Here is a 26,257-nt window from a genome sequence, read left to right on the forward strand (position 1 = left end):
GCCAGGCATGGTGGCACACCCCTTTAATCTGAGCCATTGGGAGGCAAGGGCAAGCAAATGGATCTCAGAGTTTGAGGCCAGTCTGGTCTGCATAGTGAGTTTCAGGCCAGTTAAGGCTATGCAGAGAGACCCTGTCTCAACTTCCCAAAAAGATATTTACTAATTTTTTTAAGAATAGTAACAGGTCATGATACTTAAAATTTTGAGACTAAGTGTTCCACCGTTGGTTGTCTAAATGCTAAATTGAGTCTCTAGGTTCTATTCATTCTTATTTGATAATGAAACTTACTTATTACCAGGGATTTACACAAATAACTCAGTATATATAATCGGCCTGTAATTATTTTACCTTTTTTTGGGGGGGGGGTTTGGTTGTTGGTTTTTTGTTTGTTTGTTTGTTTTGCTTTGAGACAAGGTTTCTCTGTGTATCCTGGGCTGTCCTGGACTCACTTTGTAGACCAGGCTGGCCTCGAACTCACATCTATCTGCCAGCCTCTGCCTCCCGAGTGCTGGGATTAAAGGCGTGCGCCACCATGCCCGGCTTACTTTTAGTTATTGTAAGTTAAATAAATAACTGTATTGTGTATAGGAAACACTAATTGGAGAAAATATTAAGAGATAAATTTAGACCCAATGTTTACATAGTGTAATGAAATGATTTGCTGTGGTGGAAGGAAATTTAGAGGAAACATGTTTTACTTTATGTGGTGTTCATCTTATTCTACATGGTGAGTCCTATACATATTTTAGTGATGATAGTATATAATTTATGTGGGAGAGCTATATAGACAGGCTCTAATTTAAATCGTTAAAAAGGCCTCTCTGGCAAGAAGGAGTTATAATACGTATGGTCTGGCTCCCATTCAAACTAAGGCACCAGCCAAGGACAATACAGGCGGTAAACTTTAAACCCCTACCCAGATCTAGCCAATGGACAGAACATTCTCGACAGTGGAGTCGAGAGTGTGATATGACTTTCTCACGTACTATGGTGCCTCACCTTTGACCATGTCCCCTGGAGGGGGAGACCTGGTGGCACTCAGAGGAAGGACAGCAGGTTACCAAGAAGAGACTTGATACCCTATGAGCATATACAGGGGGAGGTAATCCCCCTCAGGAACAGTCATAGGGGAGGGGAATAATGGGAAAATGGGAGGGAGGGAAGAATGGGAGGATACAAGGGATGGAATAACCATTGAGATGTAACAAGAATAAATTAATAAAAAATAAATAAAAAAGAATAGATCTTTGAAACTATGATGGCCTAAGAAATACAATTTTTTATCTTTTATATTTTAGACATCAAAATAATCTCTCTCTCACACCTTGAATTGACCTGGAGTACCAGAAAGACTTTTCCTGCTTTGCTTGTGAGGATCCTGCATAAGTCAAAATTGCGATACTATGGGAAACCTAATAAAAAGGCGATTGAGCCATATCAGGTACAAGTAGCGCTAGAATAGTATATGTTAATTTAAATGTATAGATTATAACACATTTATTGACAAAAATTATTTGTTTAAGTCCTTTCCCACAGGTTCAACTTAATAATTTTAAATACATATATTTTTTTACTTCAAATTATTTTTCTATATGATTTTCCTATTAAAAATTAATTGGGATTTGGCATATAGCTCATTGTTAGAGAACTGACCTAGCTTGTGCAGGGCCATTGGTTCATTTCAGTTAAAGAGGTAGCTACATTCTTTAGATTCCTGATCTAGCTGTTTTCTTTCGCACTTTTTTTTCTTTTTTTTTTCTCTTTCTTTTTTTTTTTTTTTCTTTTTTGAGAGATTGTCTTTTTAGTTCTTCAAGACAGGATTTCTCTGTTTGGCCTTGGCTAGTTAGTCCTGGACTCACTTTGTAGACCAGGCTGGCCTCAAACTCACAGGAATCCACCTGCCTCTGCTTCTGAGTGCTGGGATTAAAGGCAGGCGTGTGCCACCACACACAGCTCACAATTTTTTTTTTTGTCTTTAATCTTTTCTTCTCTGTGCCTTCTGTCCCAGCATATAAGCAGGTTCTAGTCTCTAGTCGAACTTTTAAAAAGGAAAGCACAATAGTAAAGGAAAAATAGCCCTGGAGCCTTCCTGCCTCTCCTCTTCAAGTGCACTTGTTGAAGATGTTTTCCCTACTTCTCAATACAGCGAGTTGGCCTTTTCTGCAGATCATCATTCACTAGGGACTTTCTAATTGTCAGTCCACTCCTACACTTTAGGAGTGTTGACTCTGTGCCATATAGTGCTATGAGATCTGGGGTTCTTTTATGTTTATGCTCTGCTTTCCTTTTACTTAATACACTACAGTTTGTGTGTGTGTGTGTGTGTGTGTGTGTGTGTGTGTGTGTGTGTGTGTGTGTATCCAGAGCTAGCATACATGTTTTGTTAAGTTTGGGTTCTGAAAGTCATGTACGCTTATTGAAGGGAATTAAGAGAAAAGATAAAAGGATATATTAAGAGAATATTATCCAGGATTTTACCACTCAGAATACCTACTGTTAATGTGGTTAATATTATCCCCTCTCATGGTTGTGTGTAAGTCATACATAAAAATTTATATTTAAATCCATCATGTATTACACATATGTAATGAATACCACTCACTATGTATGTCATATAGCTTCTTATTCATATGACTGGTTACAAATCTCAATTGTGTTGTGTCTTTATGGCATTAGCTATTTGACTTTTTAAAGCCTCCATTTTTTTTAATCATCCAAATGAAGATGCTGATATGTTACAGAGCTGACATGAGGAACAATTTCTTAATATGAATAAATGGTTTAAGTGTGGTTAGGGCACATCCCAACTCCTCTGTTTTAGCTACTATCAGGGCTATTGATTCAGCCATTCATCTTCTTCAGTGCCTAACATAATATCTGGAGGCTAATATGGACTTGATATATGTTTCACGATTAAAAGAATACATTACCAAAATTTATTGTCATTGGTAAGAAAAAAAATGATCTTAGACTATACCATCATTTGAGAAGAAATTAAAATAGCTAAAGAAAATTTGGGACACTGTTCTTAAGATATAACCAGTACTGGCACCGCCATTCTGAGCTGCCACCATGACCTATGTGGAGGATGGCAAGGAGCCCTGTGTCCTGTCCTCGCACTCCGCACTCCAGGAGTGCAGGCTCCTAGTCAGGAGGCGACAAGATGTTCTACCTTAAGAAGTGGAACATGGCAGCCATGTGGAGCTGGGACACTGAATACAATACCTGCACCAACTGCAGGGTCTAGGTGATTATGGTCTGGAGAGAATGTAACCATTCCTTCCACAACTGCTGCATGACCCTGTGGGTGAAACAGAGCAATCGCTGCCCTCTCTGCCAGCAGGACTCGGTGGTCCAAAGAATTGGCAAGTGAGTGGTAGTAGAAGGATCTCCTGCTGTAGTTGGCAACCCTGGACAATCTTGCTGTCAAGTTATTAGAGAAAGACTAGACACTCCAGGGAATTCATTCATTCTTCAGATAGAAAGGATAATGCAAGGTCCTTGGAGTGTTTTGTCTGTTTAATTTTGAAAAAATCTCTATAATTAACAAGATAATTTATTTTAAAATGGCCTTTCCGAAGAAAAAGAAAAAGAAGAAGAAGAAGAAGAAGAAGAAGAAGAAGAAGAAGAAGAAGAAGAAGAAGAAGAACCAGTATTGTCCATCTTTATGTTTTAAAATGGAATAGAACATCTTGTTGCAAAGTATTTCTTTAACCATACCCAAACTGAGCAAGAATAGTGTTAGCATTAGTATTCTCCTGTGTCGAAGAGTATAACAGAATAATTGCCATGCCACTGTAGCAAATTATAGGATATGAGGATGAGTAAATTAATGTCATCAGCACATTGATGGAATTATGTTTACTCAATGTCTATCTAAAGTGCTATAGGATAAATGAATAAATAGCAAGATCCTTCAGCCTTGCAAATGTTGAAGAATGCTATGAAGATTTTCAAATTATGAGACTTACCAAATTCATTTGAAGACTTTATTGTGTGGTTGCTCTGTGTATGGTAGTGTTAAGCATTATGGGAAAAGTAAACATAACTAAGATTTGTTCTGTGCCTTTGATATTTATAAATCACACACTAAGTCAGTTATGTATTGCAGACTTCCACTATCAGAGTTAACAACTGAGTCACTACTAATAAAAAATGAATTTTAAGTGTCATTTTTCTGTCAGGATAAGTTTTTGCAGATAATGCCTCATGTGTCACCATATGGATAAAAATAACAAATGTGTATATGTGTTTACTCCTTTTCTAGGGCTTTTTGGAAGTTGCTGACAGTTCAGGCATGGTGTCAGTGATTATGTGGAATGCTTTCTGTCCAGAATGGTATAAAAGTTTGAGAGTGGGCTTGGCTCTTCTGCTTCAAAATTATTCTGTGAAGAAAAGCTACCCATTCAGAACCAAGCCTGAACCTGTGGATCCACAGATGAAACAAATTTCTACAATGGGTTAAGTATTCAATTAATTTTCTTTCTTTCTTTCTTTCTTTCTTTCTTTCTTTCTTTCTTCCTTCCTTCCTTCCTTCCTTCCTTCCTTTCTTTTTCTGTGGGTTTTTTAAGACAGGGTTTCTCTATATAGCCTTTGGCTGTCCTGAACTCATTTTGTAGACCAGGCTGGACTTGAACTCTCAGAGATCCACCTGACTTTGGCTCCTGAGTGCTGGGATTAAAGATGTGTACCATCATCCCTGGCCTTTTAATTAATTTTTTATCATGGCTAACTTGCCTCTACGAACTTGCAAATTCATATTAGGCAAAAGTCTGTAAAAATACTGAATTTTTTAGATACTGGCAAACTTAAATTACTTTATAAAAACTTAAGCAGTTACTAAATAAACAGGTTAATTTATTAGTGCATTTATTAAGAAAGGTTGTCTAAGACATTTATTGTTGACCAATGAATGAACACCATTTCCTATATACTGAAGTTAGTTTTTGTTCAGTTTTGGTGTGTAATAATTAAGTTAATCACTTGAGTACATTTTATAGTTATTATTAAGTACTGTGCCAAAATGATTTTATTAAATTAATTTTTATTTTTTATTTTAAATTTGTTCATTTTATATCCCAATTGTAGCCTCCTCTCTCCTTGCCTCCTGGTCCCACCCTCTCTCCCTCATACTCTCTCCCTCCCTCCCCTATTACTCAGGAAGGGGGTCCTTCCTCCCCTAACACCTGACTTAAGCATATCAAATCTCATCTGTCCTGCCTGTATCCTTTTCCTCTGTGGCCTGGCAAGGCTGCCCTGCCAGGAGAAAATGATCAACAAGTGGGCACCAGAGTCCATGTCAGAGGTAGCCCCTACTCCCCATATTATGGAGCCCACAAGGGAACTGTGCTGCCTATCTACTACATCTGAGCAGAGGGTCTAGGTCCTCACCATGCACAGTCCTTGGTCAGCGCATCAGTCTCTGCAGCAACCCCCTCCTCTGCCTGGTTTGGTTGGCTCCACTGGTGTCCTTGTGGAGCTCCTGACCCCCTCCAGGTCCCTCTGTTCCCCAACTCTTCCATAAGACTCCCTGATCTCCACCCTGAGGTTTGGCTGTGAGTCTCAGCATCTGTTTGGATCTCCTGCTGGGTGGAGTCTTTCAGAGGACCTCTATGGTAGGCTCCCTTCCTTTTCCTTCTCTTCAACTGCTTCTAGTGTCTATTCTATTTGCCCTTCTGAATGAGAATTGAGCATTCTTCCTAGGATCCTCCTTGTTATTTAGTTTCTTTGGGTCTGCGTATTGTAGTGTGGTTATCCATCCAGTATTATGTGGCTGATATCCACTTATAAGTGAGTATATGTCATGCCTGTCTTTCTGGGTCTGGGTTACCTCACTCACGATGAACATTTCTACTTCCATCCATTTTGCCTGCAATTTCAAATTTTCCTTGCTTTTAGTAGCTGAATAGTATTCCGTTGTGTAAATGTACCTCAGTTTCTTTATCCATTCTTCAGTTGAGGGACACCTAGGTTGTTTGCAGATTCTGACTATTATGAACAAGGCTCCTATGAACATAGTTGAGCAAATGTCCTTGTATGATGGAGCATCTTTTGTGTATATGCCCAGGAGTGGTATGGCTGGGTCTTGAGGTAGAACTATTCCCAATTTTCTGAGAAAATGCCAGCTAGATTTCCAAATTGGTTGTACAAGTTTGCACTCCCACCAGCAATGGAGGAGTGGTCCCCTTTCTCCACATCCTTGAGAGCATATGCTGTCACTTGTATTTTTTATCTTAGCCATTCTGATAGGTGTAAGATAGAATCTCACATCGTTTTGATTTGCATTTCCCTGATGATTAGGGATGTTAAGCATTTCTTTAACTGTTTCTTGGCCATTCCATATTCCTCTGTTGAGAATTCTGTTTAGTTCTATACTCCATTTTTAATTGGATTATTTAGTTTGGTGATATTTAAATTTTTGGGTTCTTTATATATTTTGGATATTAGTCCTCAGTCATATGTAAGGTTGGTGAAGATCTTTTCCCAGTCTGTAGGCTGTCATTTTGCTCTGTTGACAGTGTCTTTTGCCTTACAGACGCTTTTCAGTTTTATGAAGTCCCATTTATTAATCGTTGATCTTGGAGTCGGTTCAGGAAATTGTCTCCTGTGCCAATGAGCTCAAGGCTCTTCACCACTTTTTCTTCTAACAGATTTAGTGTCTTTGGTTTTATTTTGAAGTCTTTAATCCCCTTGGACTTTAGTTTGTTCAAGGTAATAGATAAGAGTCTATTTGCATTTTTGTACAAGTAGACATCCAGTTAGACAAGCACCATTTGTTGACGATGCTGTCTTTTTCCATTGTATGGTTTTGGCTTCTTTGTCAAAAGTCAAGTGTCCATAGATGTGTGAGTTAATTCTGGGTCTTCAATTCAATTCTAATTATCCACCCGTCTGTTTCTATGCCACTGCCGTGCCATTTTTTATTGCTGTTGCTCTGTAGTACAGCTTGCTATCAGGGATGGAGATACCTCCAGAAGATCTTTTATTGTATGTGATTGTCTTAGCTTTTCAGGGTTTTTTGTTATTGTGTATGTGTGTATGCTGTGACTATATGAGCCTCCTCCCTCTCTTTCTTATCTCGTGTGTGTGTGTGTGTGTGTGTGTGTGTGTGTGTGTGTGTGTGAGAGAGAGAGAGAGAGAGAGAGAGAGAGAGAGAGAGGGAGGGAGGGAGGGAGAATGCTTGTAGAAATCAGAGAACAACTTTAGGAGCCTGTTCTTTAATCCACCTTGTGATCTGGGGATCAAATTCAAATAATCAGTTTTACATGGCAAGTGCTTTTAACCCACTGAACCATTCTGCTATTACCTTTATTTTATCCTTTAGTGCCTTTAGATTTTGACATAATGGAAAACATGTATAAATCAATAAGATATATATTGTGGAATAATACAAAGCATAATATTTTATAAAATATTACACAATGTCTTATGCACATAGTCTTTATCTTTATAGTTACAGATGCATATGCAAGATGTATAAACTTTTCCAATTAATGAAAACGCTAAGGCTGTATTAACTCAGGGAAGCATGTAGAAGACAAATGGATTGGGATAAAGTTTATACTCCTTAACTTATATTTTTGTAATTGTATTACTTGAAACAAAACGTAAGCAGGGAGAAAAGAGCATGTAGTTTCTCCACTTCTCAGCCTCATGAGGTCCCATTTATTAATGGTTGACATTAATGCCTGGGCCGTTGGTGTTCTGTTCAGGAAGTTGTCTCCTGTGCCAATATGTTCCAGGCTCTTTCCCAATTTTTCCTCTAAGTGGCTTACTGTCTCTGGTTTTATGTTGAGGTCTTTAATCCACTTGGATTTGAGTTTTGTGCAAGGTGACAAATATGGGTCCACTTGCATTTTTTTACACATAGACCTCCAGTTAGACCAGCACCATTTGTTGAAGATGCTATCCTTTTTCTATTGAATGGATTTGGCTTCTTTGTCGAAAATCAAGTGACCATATGTGTGTGGATTCATATCAGGGTCTTTGATTCGATTCCACTGATCAACCAGCCTGTTGCTGTGCCAGTACCATGCTGTTTTAATTACTATTGCTTTATAGTACAGTTTGAAATCAGGTATGGAGATTCCTCCAGAGCACCTTTTTATTGTACAAGATTGTTTTAGCTATTCTGGGTTTTTTGTTTTTCCATATGAAGTTCAGAATTGAACTTTCAATGTCTTTAAAAAATTGTGTAGGTATTTTGTTAGGGATTGCATTGAATCTGTAGATTACTTTTGGTAGGATGGCCATTTTTACTATGTTAATTCTCCTGATCCATGAGCAAGGAAGATCATTCCATCTTCTCAAGTCATCTTCAATCTCTTTCTTCAGAGTTTTGAAATTTTTTTCCAACAAGTCCTTCACTTGCTGAGTTAGGGTAACTCCTAGATATTTTACATTGCTTGTGGCTAATGTGAAGGGTGTGGTTTTCCTAATTTCTTCCTCTGTAAGCTTGTCATTTGTGTATAGGAAGGCTACAGACTTTTTTGAGTTAATTTTGTATCCAGCCAATTTGCTGAAGGTGTTTATCAGCTTTAGGAGTTCTCTGGTGGAATTTTGAGGGTCACTTATGTACACTATCATATCATCTACAAACAGGGATAATTTGACTTCCTCCTTTCCCATTTGTATACCCTTGATCTCCTTTTGTTGTCTTATTGCTCTGGCTAGAACTTCGAGTACTATATTGAAGAGATATGGAGAGAGTGGGCAGCCTTGCCTTGTTCCCGATTTTAGAGGAATTTTCCTTGAGTATCTCACCATTTACTTTGATTTGGCTATTGGCTTGCTGTATATAGCCTGTTATTATGTTGAGGAAAATGCCTTGTATCCCCGATCTCTCTAAAACTTTAAACATGACTGGGTGTTGAATTTTATCAAATGCTTCTCTGCATCCAAAGAGATGATCATGTGTTTTTATTTTCAGTTTGTTATATGGTGGATTACATTGATGGATTTCCGTATATTAACCATCCCTGCATGCCTGGAATGAAGCCTACTTGGTCATGATGAATGATATCTTTGATGTGTTCCTGTATTTGTTTTGCAAGTATTTTATTTAGTATTTTTGCACCTATGTTCATAAGAGAAAATTGGTCTGAAATTCTCTTTCTTTGTTGAGTCTTTGTGAGGTTTAGGTATCAATGAGACTATGCCTCATAGAATGAATTTGGTAATGTTCCATCCATTTCTATCTTTTGGAGTAGCTTGAAGAGTATCAGTATTAGCTCGCCCTGAAGGTCTGGTAGAATTCTGCACTGAAACCATCTGCCCTGGGCTTTTTTGGTCTGGGAGACCATCGATGATTGCTTCTATTTCTGGAGGGGAAATGGACTATTTAGCTTGTTTATCTGTTCTTCATTTCAACTTTTGGCAAGTGAAATTGATCAAGAAAATAGTCCATTTCCCTTAGATTTCAAATTTTTGTGGCGTATATGCCTTCAAAGTAGGATCTTATGATTCTTTGAATTTCTTCAGTGTCTGTTGTTATGTCTCCCTTTTCATTTTGATTTTGTTGATTTCAAATACTGTCTCTCTGCCTTTTAGTTAGTTTGGCTAACGGTCTGTCTATCTTGTTGATTTTCTCAAAGAACCAGCTTTTGGTTTTGTTGATTCTTTGGATTGTTTTTCTTAGTTCTAATTTGTAATTTCAGCCCTGATATTTCCAGGCGTCTACTCCTCATGGGTGTTTCTGCTTCTTTTTTTTTTTCTAGGGCTCCAGTTGTGTCGTTAAGATGCTTATGGCGATGGTTTCCAATTTCTTTTTAAAGGCACTTACTGCTATGAATTTTCCTCTTAGCACTGCTTTCAATGTATCCCACAATTTGGGTATGTTGTTTCTTTCATTTTCATTGAATTTCAGAAACTCCTTGATTTCTTTCTTTATTTCCTTCTCTGACCCAGGTGTCATTTAGCAAGAGAGTTGTTTAGTTTCCACGTACGTGTAGGCTTTTGTTATTTTCTGTTGTTGTTGAATTGCAGCCTGAGAGCATGGTGATCTGATAGGATACAAAGGTATTATTTCAATCCTCTTGTATCTATTGAGGCTTGCTTTGTGACCTACGATGTGATCAATTTTGAGAAGGTCCCATGGGTGCAGAGAAGAAGGTATATTCTTTCTTGTTGGGTGAAAGGTTCTATAGACATCTGTTAGATCCATTTGACCCATGGCATTGGTTAATGATGTTATTCTCGGCTTAGTTTCGTTTCAATGACTTATCCTTCAGTGAGAGTGGGGTGTTGAAGTCTCCCACTATTATTGTGTGGGGATCGATGTGTGGTTTAAGCTTTTTTAGGAGATCTTTTACAAATGTGGGTGCTCTTGTATTGGGAGCATAGATGTTCAGAGTTGTGATGTCATCTTGGTTGACTTTATCTTTGATGAGTATGAAGTGTCCTTCCTCATCCCTTTTGATTAACTTTGGTTGAAAGTCTATTTTGTTCGCTACCAAAATGGCTACGCCTGCTTGCTTCTTGTGACCATTTGCTTGGAATATTTTTTTCCAACCTTTTACCCGAGGTAATGCCTTTCATATGGGTGAGATGTGTTTCTTGAATGCAGAAGAATGTTGGATCTTGTTTATGTACCCATTCAGTTAGTCTGTGTCTTTTTATTGGAGAATTGAGGCCATTGATGTTGAGAGATATTAATGACCAGTGACTGTTAAGAGTCTTTATTTTGATGTTGTTTCCAGTAGAGCGTTTTGTGTAGTTGTGTTTTGCCATGGGATAGTTATCTATTTCCTGGGTAGTTTTGGTTGTAGCTTGACCCTTTGGGATGGAGTTTTCCTTCTAGTACCTTCTGTAAAGCTGGATTGTGGATAGGTGCTGTTTGAATTTGTTTTTGTCATGGAATATTTTGTTTTCTCCATCAATGGTTATTGATAATTTTGCTGGGTAAAGTAGTCTGGCCTGGCATCTGTGGTCTCTTAGGGTTTGCAGGATCTCTGTCCAGGCCCTTCTGGCTTTTATGGTCTCTGCTGAGAAGTCGGATGTAATTCTGATAGGTTTACCATTAAATGTTATTTGGCCCTTTCCTTGCAGCTTTTAATATTTTTTCTTTGTTCTGCATGTTTTGTGTTTTGATTATTATGTGGCGGGCAGTGTTTTTCTTTTCTGGTTCAATTCTATTGGTGTTCTGTAGGCCTCTTATATGTTTATAGGCATCTCTTTCTTTAGATTGGGGAAATTTTCTTCTATGATTTTGTTGAGAATAGTTTCTGGGCCTTGGAGTCTGATATCTTCTCTTTCTTCAATGCCTATTATCCTCAAATTTTTTCTTTTCATGGTGTCCTTAATCTCTTGGATGTTTTGTGTCAGGAGTTTTCCAGATTTGGCATTTTCTTTAATGGTTGATTCAATATCTGTGATTGTATCTTCTAGACCTGAGATTCGTTCTTCCATCTCTTGGATTCTGTTAGAAAAGCTCACCACTGTGTTGCTCGCCTTCTTCTCTGAGGTCTCACGTTCTCGTTTTTCTTCTGTCTGTGTGTTTATCATTGAATCCATTTTCATTTTCAGATCTTGAACTGATTTTTTGATTTCTTTCATCTGATTTTTTGTATATTCCTGAGTTTCTTCCATTGCCTCTTTATAGGTCTTCAGAGCTTGAAGACCATCTGGTTGTTTGCCTTTTCCTGCAATTTTTCCAGTTCCACTCTATGTGCTTCTTTTATGTCTCTCACCTGTTTGTCTGCGTCTTCCTGCATTTGATTACGAATTTTATTTGTTTCCTCCAGTATCATCCTCATTACTAAGGATTTGAGGTCATTTTCTTGTATTTCCGTTGTATTTGAGTTCTCTGGGTTGTTTTCTTTGGGATAGCTGGAAACTGGAGACGCCGTGTTGTTTTGGGGTTTTTTGTATATGCTTTTTCGTTGTCCTTTAGACATCTTGCCGTCTTTGTTTTTGTTGGGTAGCTTCCAGAGTTGGATGGAGGGTGTCTGACGATAGATTCACTTGTTTTCTCACGATTTCCCTAGGCTGCGAGCTCAAAGCTTCACTGGTGTGGATGTTAGGAGGTTAGCCCTGTTGTTCTGGTCTCTCACAGCCAGTTATCTTCAGCCCCCCTGTGCTGTGGATCCTGCAATTGTTCTGGGTCTCTGAATGAGCGTTGGGTCAGGCCAAGGTATCCACAGCCTTCTGTGTTCCCTGCCAAGTCCAGCCAGGAACACTGGGCCCGAACCACGGGCTGAACTCAGCTAGATTCTCAGGGCCTGAACCATCTGCCGAGCTCAGCTAGGGATTCTGGGTCCAAAATGCACACAGGGTCCAGCCAGAATTTTTGGGCTGGGACTACGCACCAAGCTCCGCTAGGACCTTTTGGCCCAAAGTGCGTGCTATGGTCAGTTATTGACTCAGAGCCCGAACTGACCACCAATCTCAGCCAGGAATTCTGAATTCAAACTGCACACTGTGTCCAACCAGAGTCTTAGAGCTGGTGGAACTGAGCACTCTGTCCAGCCTGTGCCACAGCAGGAGAACTGCGGCTGCTCTGAGTTAGCGCCAGTGGTGGAACCAAGTGCTCTGCCCAGACTGTGTCACCGCAGGGGAGCTGCTGCTGAGCTGAGGTGGTGCCTAGGATGAAACTGAGCACTCCACCAAGCCTGCGCCACAGCAGGAGAACTGCAGCTGCTCTGAGTTAGCGCCAATGGTGGAACCAAGTGCTCTGCCCAGACTGTGTCACTGCAGGGGAGCTGCCGCTGAGCTGAGGTGGTGCCTAGGATGAGACTGAGCACTCTACCAAGCCTGTGCCACAGCAGGAGAACTGCGGCTGCTCTGAGTTAGCGCCGGTGATGGAACCAAGTGCTCCGCCCAGACTGTGTCACCGCAGCGGAGCTGCCGCTGAGGTGAGGTGCTGCCTAGTGTGGAGCTGCGCACTCAACTAAGCCTGCGCCACAGCAGGGACGCTGTGGCCGAAGCTGAGTTAGTGCCTCGGGCAGAATTGCTTGTTGGGCTGGGCCAGTACCCGGGACTCTGGGGACGAACTGTCCGCCGAGTCCAGTCTGGGTCCGAAGGCTCCACGCGACCCAAATCCTGCCCCGATTCCCCTCTCCCACAGCAACTCCCACCAGCCACCACCCCAATCGCCTCCACCGGAAGGCTATGAGCTGCAAACCTCAGCCACCGCTGCTGGTGCCGCTGGTGCTGCTGCCTCTGCTGCTGCCGCTCGGATCAGAGAAAATCCACGCTCCTCCCGTGTGCAGGGGCACGCAGGTCCTCCGCACCGTGGTCCCTCCGAACCATGGAGCACTCCCGCTGCCGTGATGTTCAGACCTTGGTGTTTCTGGCTCAGAAATCTGTGCAATTCCCTGAATTGTTCACTGGAGCCTCCAAACGCGGTCCACACTGCTCGCCGCCATCTTGGATCCTCCTTAACTATTAATCTTTATTTTTATTAATTAATTCTTTCTTTAAACACACAGTTCCATTTGGGAGAAAGTAACAGCCATCGTACATGATTGCATAGCTTTGTACTAATATGTATTTCTTTTTTCTCTTTTTTCTTTTTTAATTAATTCATTCATATTACATCTCAATGGTTATCCCATCCCTTGTATCCTCCCATTCCTCCCTCCTTCCTGCTTTCCCCTTACTCCTCTCCCCTATGACTGTGACTGAGGGGGACCTCCTCCCCTGTATATGATCATAGGGTATCAAGTTTCTTCTTTGGTAGCCTGCTATCTTTCCTTAAGGTGCCACCAGGCCTCCCCATCCAGGGGATGTGGTCAAATATGGGCTGGAGAGATGGCTGAGCTGTTAAAGGCTAGGTTCACAACCATAAATATAATATATATTTCTAACGATCAAGAACATCTAGCCATCTGTGCTGGTGGACCCTTGTAATCCCACTTCTTGGCAGAATAAGGCAGGAAGACTACAAGTTCAAGATCAACCTTGATCTGTGGCAAGATATTGTTTCCAAAAAACAAATGATCCATTGCACAATCACTGTACAATTATCAAAAGCAGGAAACTTAAATTCAATGCATTATTATTAAGTGACCTTTTGTTAATATTCAAATGTTGCCACTCGTTATAATCTTGAAAAGCCTTTTGTTGTTATTAATTAAGACAGAATCTAACCTCAAGCACCAATCAAAGACCATGCATGGACTGGGACTAGGCCTCCTACAGAGGTGTAACTGATGGGCAGCTAGGGCTCCCTGTGGCTCCTCTAGTAAAGAGAGCAGGGCTTATCCCTGACATGGACTCTGTTATTGCTCTTTGATCACTTCCCCCTTGCTGGCTGCCTCACTAGGCCACAGGGGAGAGGATGCACTTAGTCCTGATGAAACTTGATGTGCTGGGGTGGGTGGCAGGGGCTCCCCTTTTCTGAGAGGTAGGGAGACAGGGGGAGATTGGAGGAAGAGGGAAGGATAAAATTGATGATTGTGATGATGATGATGTAAAATTGTTGTTGTTGATGATGATGATGATGATGATGATAATAAAAAGACAGGGTCTAACTCTGAAACCCAAGACATCATGTAAATTACTGTGTACGCCATCCGGGTATAAAACTCACAGCAGTCCTCCTGCCTCAGCTTCCCAAGTGGTGAGATTATTATGTGTGTGCCACCACACCCGGCACAGATTTTTTCTAATTAGTATTGTAATCAATGTTTTAAGAATCAATTTTCTCAAATATTTTAGAGATATTCACTTAGTAAACATTAACAGTTATTAGTTGTGCACGTAATTTTTTGGGGGTTAGGGTTTTCTTTCAGAATTTTGTACAAAATCATGCAAGTTTTTAAGTATTATTGCTGGCTTGTGATACATTTTCTGACTATATTTCTGATTATTCTTAATTTCTCAACTAATTTATTAAATTTACTTATTCAGACAAAGGTAGCAAATGGTAATTGCTTTGTTAAATATGAGTCTATTTGGGAAAACCTCATGATTCTTTACGACAATATTAACCATTTTGCAGACATTATTTAACTCTTGCTAGAAAGAAATTATTCCTTAAATAGTTTGCACACTTAGTCCTTTATATAATTAAATTTTTATCATAGAAAAGATGAAAGTCAATCATTAGATGCCTTGGGGACCATTTGTGGAAATACAGCAAAAATTTTCCAGAAGTTGTTGATAACTGATGGCACACACTATCACACTTGGGAAATTATAAATTACATTTCATAAGCTGACATAGCCAAGGGACAAATTTTTTTTAGCTTGGATGGGGACATTCTTAGTCAATTATAGATATGATAAATAGGTACATATATGTATACATATTTAAAAATCATAGAATTCCATTTAGTGTTGCTTGTATGTATATGTGTTTAGGGCTGACTAGTTGAGATCTGATAATGTACCAGTGAGCTCCCCCTTAGAGAAACTTCATTCTCCCTCTTTCCTCACTCATGTATTGCCTTTAGCTCTTTTATTTTAATTTATTCACTTTACACCACGATTTTAGGCCCCCTCCCTTGTCTCCTCCTGGTCCCACCCTCCCTCTCTCATCCCCCCTCTGCGTCCTCTCTTCCTCCCCTAACATCTGACCTCAGCCTATCAAATCTCATTTGGACTGTCTATATCCTCTTCCTCTGTGGCCTGGCAAGGCTGCCCTACCAGGGGGAAGTGATCAACTTGTAGGGGACAGAGTCCAGGTCAGAACTAGTCCCTACTCCCCATGAGACTCAGCCAAACTCCAGGTGGAAAACAGGGAGTCTTATGGAACAGTTGGGGAATAGAGAGTCATGGAGGGGTCAGGAGCTCCACAAGGAGACCAATGGAGCCAACAAATCCAGGCGGAGGAGGGAGGTGCTGCAGAGACTGATGCACCAACCAAGGACCGTGCTTGGTGAGGACCTGGACCCTCTGCTCAGATGTAGCAGATAGGCAGCACAGTGTCCATTTGGGTCCCATAATATGGGGAGTAGGGCTTTTAGCACTTTAATTAGAGATGAGGTTTTATGAAATTTAGCCCATCTATGTTGCAATGTCAACTGCTATTGTCATACAGGTTTTGTTTAGGCAACCGTATTGTTGAAATCTCATATTTGCAGTGTCTCTGTTATCTCTAGGAGTTATTATCGAGCAGTAGGCCTCCTGGCTCCCTTGTTCTTACAGTACACCTGCCCTCTCTGCAGCATTCCCTGAGCTTTAGCTGCATGAGTTGTGTTGTGGATGTAATCCACTGGAGCTGGGTACCGACAAGTACTTATTATTATGACCAGTTGTAAATATCTGTGGCAGCTTCTGTCTATTCCAAAAAGAAGGATAAATGCTACAGTTATCTGTCCATATTAAGGGTAAATATTTAGACTACAATTAGAAATTATACTGGACATTCCTGAACAAACCTCAAATGGAGGTTTTCACTGCCTGGTACTATTTTCTTTTTGTTTATTTTGTTTAGTGTGCTGGTGGTGGTACTGTATGCGTGCGTGTGCGCGTGCGTGCGTGCGTGCGTGTGTGTGTGTACAGCTATTGAGGAAAGTATTATCATCCTCTCTGTGTGTGTGTGTGTGTGTGTGTGTGTGTGTGTGTGTGTATTAGGTAAGCTTATAAAATTATGTTTCCCTATGGTTTTTCCAGAATGTTTAGTGTTAATCTCTCATTCCTCCCTCACATTCAGTATTACCCTCCCTCTCTCCTCTAGATTAATGGTTTAAGTCCCTTCCCTGTTTTCTCATTCCTCCCCCTTCATATCACCCTGTGCCCTGTGATTCCTGCTTCTAGAGTTCCTTCTCATTCACACCCTGGTCATGTTCCTTTCTTATTTTTCTGGCTTCTGTGGTAACTTGTGTGTATACAGTGAAACATAAGGATTCAGGGCTATGATCCACAAATAAGAAAGCATGAGCAGTTGAGACTATTGTACTGAATAGGGCCCACGGAATCAACTATGCAGGCCACATAGAGACTGAAGCAGCAGTCAAGGAGCCTGCATGGGTCTGCACCAAGTCCCCTCCAGACTTTATGGTTGTATAGCTTGGTATTCTGCTGGGACTCCTAACAGTGGGAGCAGGGGCTGTCTCTGACTATTTTGGCTGCTCTTGGGACCCTTTTCGTCCTACTGAGTTACCTCATCCAGCCTTGATAGGAGGGTTTGTGCCTAGTCTTATTGTAACTTGTTAAGCCATGTTCGGTTGATAGTTCTGAGAGGTCTACTGTTTCCTGAAGGGAAATGGAGGAGGAGTGGATCTGAGGGAGAGGAGGGCTGTATGTGGGGGCACTAGGAGGAGCCGAGGGAGGAGAAGCCATGGTTGGGATGTATTGGATGAGAGAAGAATAAATAAAATTTTAAAAATTAAAATTGTGAATAAAAAGATTATTCTGAGTGAGGTAACCTCGTATTAGAGTAGTAATTTCAATCACACTTCTTAAATGCCTTGGATACCTCTATAACTTTGATTCTGTAGTTGCTTCTGAGCTTTGAAATCACATGAAAACTAGGACAATAGACAGCACTAAGACAATAGGAGCCTCTATAAGAAATAGAGTACAACCATAAGCCCACATTTTATGATGGAAAACTGTTCTTGAAAATACAAAGGTATTTGTGCCTTCAAATATGTAAATACACATACATAATTATTTTAAAGTGACAGCGACCCTGGGTGATAATCTATGTAAAATATGCTCTTTAGTCTTTAACAACAGCTTTACTTCTTATTAATGTAGTAACTGTCTTTATTTCCCATATAATTTTGACTAGTAGGAGACTTTTCATTTTTCATTCTCCATCAAAGATCAATAAATTCTTGATGTAAAATTCCAGAAAATAAATATTTTAATCTCAGCTAGCCATAGGGTTGATACTGTAGCCACTCAACTTTGCCTGTGGAAAGTGGAGGCAACCAAAGTCAATATGTACATGAATGACTATGACTATGTTCCTATAAAACTTTAATTTATAAAAATGAGCAGCTAACTGAAAAGTATATTTTGTCTAGGCTATCTGCTTAATATATCTCAGCTCTGACTATGCATTAGAGTCAGCCGGGGAGATTTTAAAAACCACTGGAATTGTTCCCCAACACCACAGATACTATTTTTTTTAATTAATCTGAGGAGACAAAGGCATCTGTATATCTTTTAAAACCTCTCAGTTTATTCTAATATGCACCTGGAGTTGAGAACTATATATTTATGATCTTTAAGAGAACCTATCATAAGCTATTTAATGAAGCGAATCAGGGCTACAGACAAGAGAAACAATTATAAATACTATATTAATATTCCTACCCTTAAAATATCAGCCTAATTGGTAACAGACAGATAAGATAGCAAATTATAGTAAAACAAATATTTAATGGCCATAGCGAAAATGTGATAGACCAAAGGAGAGGTTACAATTAGAAGTGTAGTTGAGGAAAGAACGGACAAGACAGTAGAATAATTGGGAGGAGAGGAAAAGGTATAAAAATGGCTAGAAAAAATAGCAGGGCAGTTAAGTGTTATGGGCAGAATAAATAAGGAAAGCTACATAGTCAGGGAGAGGAGGTTGGTAAGGGCCTAGAGACATCTGCTGCCATCACTGCCATTTGTGTGTGTTTATGTTATTAGACAAACTATTGTGATTACTGATCTTGGTTTGCTTTTTATATTTATATATAATGTCCAAGTTAGAGAAAAACACTATATAATCATGTCAAAAGACCAAGTAAATCTATAACAATGAAACTTCCCATGTAAAACTAAAGATATATTCTCTACTGGTAATATATGGCTTTATATATTTCCATTTTCTTTTCTGCCTTTTTTGCTGAAACAAATATTCATGAAATAGCCAATTAATAAATTCTTTTGAGTCTAAACTGGGCATGATGGCTCACGCCTTTAATCCCAGCACTTGGGAAGCAGAAGCAAGCAGATCTCTATGAGTTTGAGGCCAGCCTGGTCTACAAAGTGAGTTTCAGTGCAGTCAGGAATACACAGTGAGACCCTGTATCAAACAAAAGTAAAAACAAGTATTCAGTTGATTGTTTTGCTTTGTAATTTATGGAAAATACAATATTAAAGTAATATACATTTTCTTTCAGAAATCTGCCTGAATCTTCGAGATCCTCCAACTAACATAGTTATCATTCAAGAAAAACAACTGAAGTCAGAATGGAAATTGCCAAATCTGATTAATCGATTTATCACAAGGTAAAATAGTTCCTCATAAAAATCCCTTAAATGATAATCTTTAAATGCTGATAAGCCAGAAAATAACAGATTAAAACATATTCAAAATCTACCCCAAATTAAACTGTATCAATTATTCAGATAGGTATTTTCATTGTTATTACTGAAGACTGTCTTGTCACTGTTTAAAGATATAACATCTATTTAACAATTTTGTTTTTTCAGATCAGAACTAGAGGAGATGCCAGAAAATCTCATCTGTGATGTAGTTGGTGTGTTAACCTTTGTGGGGCGGGTGCAACGATCAAAAAAGAAAGGTGAGCTTTTACATTTGAAAGTGTTAATACTTCTACATGAAGACTCATGTGCTGATATGCATACCATGACTTTCATGTATCCCCGTATTCTATCCACATAGAAAGCAGTGAAGACTTTTGGTCCTACCGCTGGATTCACATTATTGATTGGACTTCAGAGAAACCATTCATAGTGCAGCTGTTTTCTACATCTCAACCAGAAGTCTTTGAAAACATTAACCCAAGTACTCTATATTTTGATCTACTTTATTTTGGGAATCAGCAGTGTGAACTTAAAAATAGTAAAATGGGGGCTGGAGTGATGGGTCGGTGGTTAAGAGCACTTGCTACTCTTGTAGAGGGCCTAGGTTTGGTCTGGAAACCTATGGGTGGCTCCCAAACATCCGTAACCCCAGTGCTGGGTTACTTGATGCCCTCTTCTGACACCTGTGGACACTAGGCATGCACATGGTATGCATAAATACATGCAGGCAAACACTCATATACCTAAAGAAAATATGTTTTTTCAGGGAGAGTGATATGACTTAGAGAAGAGGCATGACCATGACCAAACGATCTGAAAGCATTTTTAAAACTGTCTTTCACTTAGTGCATTGAAGGTGCCTAGGCTCAGTCTATATACCTTGGTTATTGTGAATGATCCAGTAGTATATTCAAGCATATCTTGTGTGTTGCCTTTGATTCCTTCAGGCAGAACCCCAGGGGTGGTATGATTGAACCATAGGTAACTCAGTTTCAGGATTTTCAGGACACTTTATACTGACTTCCATAGTTCGTGAACTAATCACATTCTGACCAGCCGTGTTTACAATTCTCTTTTGCTTCACACCCTTGCCAGCATTTGGTGTTGTTTGATTTCTTGGTTGTAACCACTCTGACTAGGCTGAGATGACATCTCAATGCCATCTTTTAATGGCGTTTTCTAGATGGCTAAGAATGTTGAATACTTTCTTGTGCATTTATAAATCATTAATAGGGATTTTTTTTTTCTTTTTAAAAAGAGCCATGTGTATCCAAGTTTATGGCATGCAGGAGATTAAACCCAAGGCTTCCTGCATACTGGATAAGCACTCTACCAACTAAGTTGCATCTCGGTCTGCATTTATATGTGCCTTGAGAACCTTTAAGTTCAGTTCAGTTCCCTTTTTATTGATTAGATGACTTGCTCTTTTGACACATAATTTTTAGTAAGTTCTTCATATATTCTGGATATTCATCCTCTGTCAGAAAAATAGCTGGCAAAGATTCTCTTTGATTTTTCAATTGTCTCTTCATTCTGATGTTTTCTAAGTTGTGCAGGAACTTTTAATTTGGATTCAATCCCCTTTGCCAATTCTGGCTATTATTTCTGAAGCTGTTGGACTCCCATTCAGAAAGTAATTGCATTTATCTACATCTCCAAGTTCTTTCCTTTAGTAGTTTCAGAGTTCCAGGACTTACATTCAGGGCTTTGATCTGTTCTGAATTGATCTTTAAAGGGTGTTGAGTGATTTGGACAGGCCCCCTTGTCTGTTGTTTCTTTTCCTCATTCCATCTTGATTGCTGTCACATTTTTTAAGCCCAGTTTGCATGGTAGTCTAAATCCTTCAGGTTCACTAGATCGCCTCATGCCATGGAGCTCAATAAGCCACTGAAGCCTGTTACCTCCCTATGTCCCGTGATGGATTAGTTTTTTGTTTTGTTTTGTTTTTTGAGACGGTTTCTCTGTGTAGCCTTGGCTGTCCTGGACTAACTTTGTAAACCAGGCTGGCCTCGAACTCACAGAGATCTGCCTGCCTCTGCCTCCCAAGTGCTGGGATTAAAGATGGGCACCACCTAATTTTCTTTTTAACTCTTCTGTGAACAGAGTCCTACCCAGCCTGGTACACTGAGCATCAACACACTGCTTCTCCTGATCAACTCTCTCCTAGTCTACCTCTTCTACGTGTGTCACATTCATAGGCACCTTAGCCAGTGATAACCTAATGACTCTCATGAATTGGTCCATCAGGGAAGGTTAAGGATTGCTCTCATATTATGTGGTCTTCGTCTTGAATGGGGAAGAATAATTATATTACTTTGTTTCTCTGCTTCCACAGCACTCAGATCGATCCTACTTCACCATTTTCTTACAGCTTCCTAATCAGGCTTTGAGGAAAAAAAAATCTCATTTCTTGTATAAAAATATTTCCCATTCAAACAAAGGCTAACTATTCCCTGATTGTCATACTTTTGCCGGCCTGCATGCATGTCTGTGTGAAGGTGTGAGATCCCCTAGAACTGGAGTTGCAGACAGCCATAATCTACCTTGTGGGTACTGGGACTTGAACTCAGGTCCTCTGGGAGAGTAGCCAGTGCTCTTAACCGCTGAGCCATCTCTCTAGCCCCTGACTGACCTACTTTTATTACTGGGCCCATCTGCATGCTGAATTCCTTTGTATTAGAGGTCAGACACTTTCTTCCTCTGCACTGGCTAGTTCTTCCAATGGGTCCCAGTTCTTTGGCTCCCAGAAAGGGTTCCTTAACACAGGTATAATTTTATTCTTTTCCCCTTGCATCCTGCCCACTGTAAGAAGTGGCAAAGCCCTGAGTGTGGTAGTACTGCCTGTGCTCCAAGAACTTGTTGTTCAGTTAGTTTCCAGAATACCCAGTTCTCACCCCTCCCTCCCCCGTGACCCAGGAAAATCCCATTCCCCTCTCTACCTCCAACACCACCTGCTTGGAAAGTCTCTGAGGCCCAGTTCCGCATTCCTGACATTACTGATGGCTGTCCCAACCCCCATCACCTGAGGAAGACAGCCACCAAATCCCCAGCCTCAGAGGGCCATATCTGGGCACAAGTCCAGCCTGTTGCAGACATGTCATTTTCCTTTACCTACAATTCATAGAAACCCTCTCCGACATAGTCTGGATGTGACTTCCTCTGGTCTCCTCCCCTGAGGCTGGCGAACTCGCCCAGAAGCCCCAGTTCCCAAATAAATCTACCCCTTTTAAATATTTAATCTGACTTGAGTTGGCTCATTTCATTGGCAGAGATAACCTACCACTTGTGAGATGGAAGTAGGAGGATCAGAACTTCAGGGTCATTCTTGGTTATATGTTGAGTTTAAGGCCAACCTGGGCTCTGTACTACATTAAACTCTGTCTCAAAAAGACAAATGAAAGCCAGGAATTGTGGCACACGCCTTTATTTCCAGCACTCAGGAGGCAGAGGCAGGCAGATTGATGCAAGTTCGAGGCCAGCCTGCTGGTCGACAAAGCAAGTCTAGGACAGCCAAGGCTACACAAAGAAACCCTGTCTTGAAAAACAAACAAAAACAAAAACAAAACAAACAGCAAAGCAACAACAGCAACAACAAAAAAACCCCGAAAACCAAAAAGCAAAACCAAAACCAAACAAGACAAATGAAAAAAAATGCCAGCTAACACCTCTATCTCATCCGCCCCGCCCTGTTTTTAAACTTTTATTGCTTATTCAGAATATAATATAGAATATAGCACACATCTGTCTTTTTCTCTATGTAATTCCTTCCCTCTTAGGCAGGCTATGTCTGTTAGGCAGACAGCTGAGCTTTAGTCGCATGTCTTATTATCCACAACAAAGGCCACTAAATTGTTGCACAGTTTACTTATGATCCCATCCCTAATATTTAAGAGGATTACAATATATTCTCTATCCCTTCAGTCATTTGGGGGTTATCCCCTTACTCACAATGTAGGTCCCATTCGTCACAGGTACATGCTACCTCATACAACATAGAACACGGCCACTATGGCATTTCTCACAATGACACTCCACTATGAAATGCTAAGCCCCGGCTGGGTGTCCTATTTTACCTATTGTGAGGAGCATTCAACTGCACACCATCCTACCCCACATAAGAAAAGGAAATCCACTAGTGGACGCTTTACTTTCAGACAGATAAGCTTTAGTTTCATGTCTTATTCCTAAGGACAGGAGCTATTCAACTGATCCTCCCTAACCCGTCTTCGGTTTTGCCTGTACCTATTTGGTTGCCAATTGTTCTTGTTTTTTGTTTCCGTTTTTGTTTTTGTTTTTCTGTGATGATGTGCACGAACATGCAGTCTTCTCATATAGAAACCTCTCTACATCGATTTTCAGACTAGACTAATTTACATTCCTGCCAATAGTTTATGTGTTACTTTTCCCCTTTATCCACGTCAGCATTTGTTATTGCTTTTGGATTCTTGATAATTGCCATTCAGAATGGGGTTCAGGTAGAATCTGAATGTAATGTACATTTTGATACCTATTTGGAAATCAGATGTCTGTAGCTACACCAATTTGTGTCTTGATCTTCGTTCTATGCCGCTGAACTGTGTGCCTGCTTTATGCCCGTATAATGCTGGTTTTGTTATCATGTCTCTAGTATAGTTTAAAATCCAATATTATAATACCTCCAGCATAACTATTTTTTCTTCCAGATTGCTTTGACATTTCAGGATCTCTCATGCTTCCATACACAATTTACAGGTTTTTTTTTTCTAGCTCTGTAAAGAATATCATTAGAATCTCAGGGGGATTATGCTAAATCTGTAGATTGCTTTTAGTTATGTGGCATTTCACACAGTATTATTTCTACTGATTTGTTAAAATGGAAGGTTTTTAGTCTTTTAATATCTTCTATCTCTTCTTTCAGTGTTTAAGAGTTTCCCCTGTAAAAGACTCTCATCTCTTTAGTTAACTGTATTCCTAGGTGGTTTTGAGGTTATTGTAAATGAAAGCATTTTCTTGATGTAATTATTGCCATATAGGAAAAAGAAAATGTGAGCTTAAATTTTTTTTTTAAATGTTAAAAAAAGTTAAAACTGAGCTGGATGTGGTGTCACATGCCTTTAGTCTCAGCACTCGGGAGGCAGAGACAGGTGGATCACTGTGAGTTCAAGGCCAGCCTGGTCTACAATGTAAGTTCAGGAGAGAGAGAATCTGTGTTGAAAAACAAAAAAAGGTAGTCATTCTTACTACTTGGATGGATTTTCTTTTCCTTATTACAATAGAAAGAACTAGTAATTGGAGAGATAGAAAATGGATTTATATTTATGCTGTGGATAAATTTTTTATTTATTATATATTACTTATTCAGATTCTGCTTTTGAACAATTACATGAATTACATTTGTTTATTTATGTCCTAGTTTATGAAATTAAAATTATTTGACCATATAGTGAGTTGAAGTACACAATAAGATTGGATTAATAAAATTTTGTTTCCAGTTTTTCCTCAATTTGGGTTTTCTTTATTGATTCCATTTCTTTGTTCATTTCTTAAACAGTTTTATTTCCTTCCACTGTTTGTAGTTTCGTAGACTTCATTAATAGATTTATTCATATCTTCTTTAAGGTCCCTGAGCATATTCATAATAGCTGTTTTGTCTTGTGCTTTAGCTAAGTTGCATCTCTCAGGGCCTGGTGTAGTAGCATTGCTGGGCTCTAGTGGAGACATATTGTTCTGGCTGTTATTGGTTGTGTTTTTATGCTGGTGTCTAAGCATCTGGGTTTGGCATGATTGTAACTCTAGATATTATTATCTGATCTTGCCTTTGCTGGGTGGGTGCTCTGATCCTTGGTTTCTGTTCTGGTTCTTGGAAGTGTGTAGTGGCTGTAGGTTGCCCAGTAGGGAATTCTTCTGAAATCCTGCCAGGTGTAGTATCTGGGGTTCCAGGTAGAATGTATTTCTAGGTATGGGGAGCTGACAGTTAGGGATAGAGATGGGCTAGGAGGGGGTAGATGGGATAGGAAAAGGCTGGGGGTTCCTGCAGGATCTTCTGTAGACTCCTGAAATAGGAGGGGAGGCCAGAGCAGGTGGTGTGCTACAAGGCTGGGGGGGAAGACTAAGGGACTGGAATTGGAGAGGAGACTGGAGAATGAAGATGACCTACCTGATGCCCTGGCTGGTGTGGCCTGCAGGCCCCTGGTGACAGGTTAACATAATAGGTAATTAAAAATAAATATAAGGGTTTTTTTTAGTAGTTGCAGTCTGAAGACATTGTAATCTCATTATAATCACATTTGTGACCTATCAAGTAGGTTAACAAGATGAAGAAAAAAAAACTAAACAGATCATATAAATCTTGTCATTGAGTCTTGGCATTTAATTAAGGTAACTATTTCAGATATAAATCACCTGTATAAACAAATACAAATTACTACTCCATATCCTTCTATGGTAGAAGGATTCCAAGTAAGCAGGATTGGCTGCTATACTGAATAAATCAATGGAAGTATCAGGTAGGAACTTGTTTTCTTCCCTAGTAGAAAATAACCACTCTCACTCATGTTTTAGAGTGACTAGAATGTCTCTTACATGGTAAGCACCTTGCTTTCTTACATGCAACCCTTGTACTTTCCAAAGGAATGACCTCTGTTTTAAAAAGTCACAAAAAGCAAAAGAACATTCTAGGTAGTGTCAGATCCCTGTTTGGGCAAAGGACAGGCAGCAAGAAATGGTAACATCTTAGAAATGTAGCATCTTGGGTGCACTCTCCACAGAGTAAAGCTGAATTGGCACCTTAAGGAAAGTTCTTCCAGATTTGTGCATTTGTTAAGGCATGGGGAGAATTTCCAGTAGATCCTACTCTTTGAAATGCAAATGCACTTTCACATGTATTTTTCATTTTCTACAGTGACACATTTTATATGTACCCAGTTGAAAGTTGTTAGAAATAACAGTCAACTACCTAATCTGCTTTACCTCACCACTACAAATGAAAGCCGAATGTTTATTATTGGTGAGTAACTTCTTTATATCTTCTTTATTGGAAATGTACTATATTGTCTTTTCACTAGAACCGTTTAGTACTTATTAACTTCTATCTTATACCATTCAACTTCAGGGTAGCTTTAT

At 39.7% G+C, this 26,257-nt stretch overlaps 1 protein-coding gene and 1 pseudogene across 1 annotated transcript in view; both read left to right on the forward strand.

The window, feature by feature from the left end:
• Positions 1-26,257, forward strand: part of Radx (RPA1 related single stranded DNA binding protein, X-linked) — a 75,559-nt gene that overhangs the window by 7,241 nt on the left and 42,061 nt on the right. Inside the window, exons 2-7 of the mRNA XM_051141264.1 lie at positions 1,300-1,442; positions 4,269-4,461; positions 19,009-19,117; positions 19,322-19,413; positions 19,515-19,637; positions 26,037-26,141. Coding sequence (XP_050997221.1) covers positions 1,300-1,442; positions 4,269-4,461; positions 19,009-19,117; positions 19,322-19,413; positions 19,515-19,637; positions 26,037-26,141 — 765 coding nt within the window. The remainder of the gene's footprint in view (positions 1-1,299; positions 1,443-4,268; positions 4,462-19,008; positions 19,118-19,321; positions 19,414-19,514; positions 19,638-26,036; positions 26,142-26,257) is intronic.
• Positions 3,074-3,374, forward strand: LOC127184855 (RING-box protein 2-like; annotated as a pseudogene).

Source organism: Acomys russatus, chromosome X, assembly GCF_903995435.1.
Source record: "Acomys russatus chromosome X, mAcoRus1.1, whole genome shotgun sequence".
In the NCBI taxonomy this organism is placed as follows: Eukaryota; Metazoa; Chordata; class Mammalia; order Rodentia; family Muridae; genus Acomys; species Acomys russatus.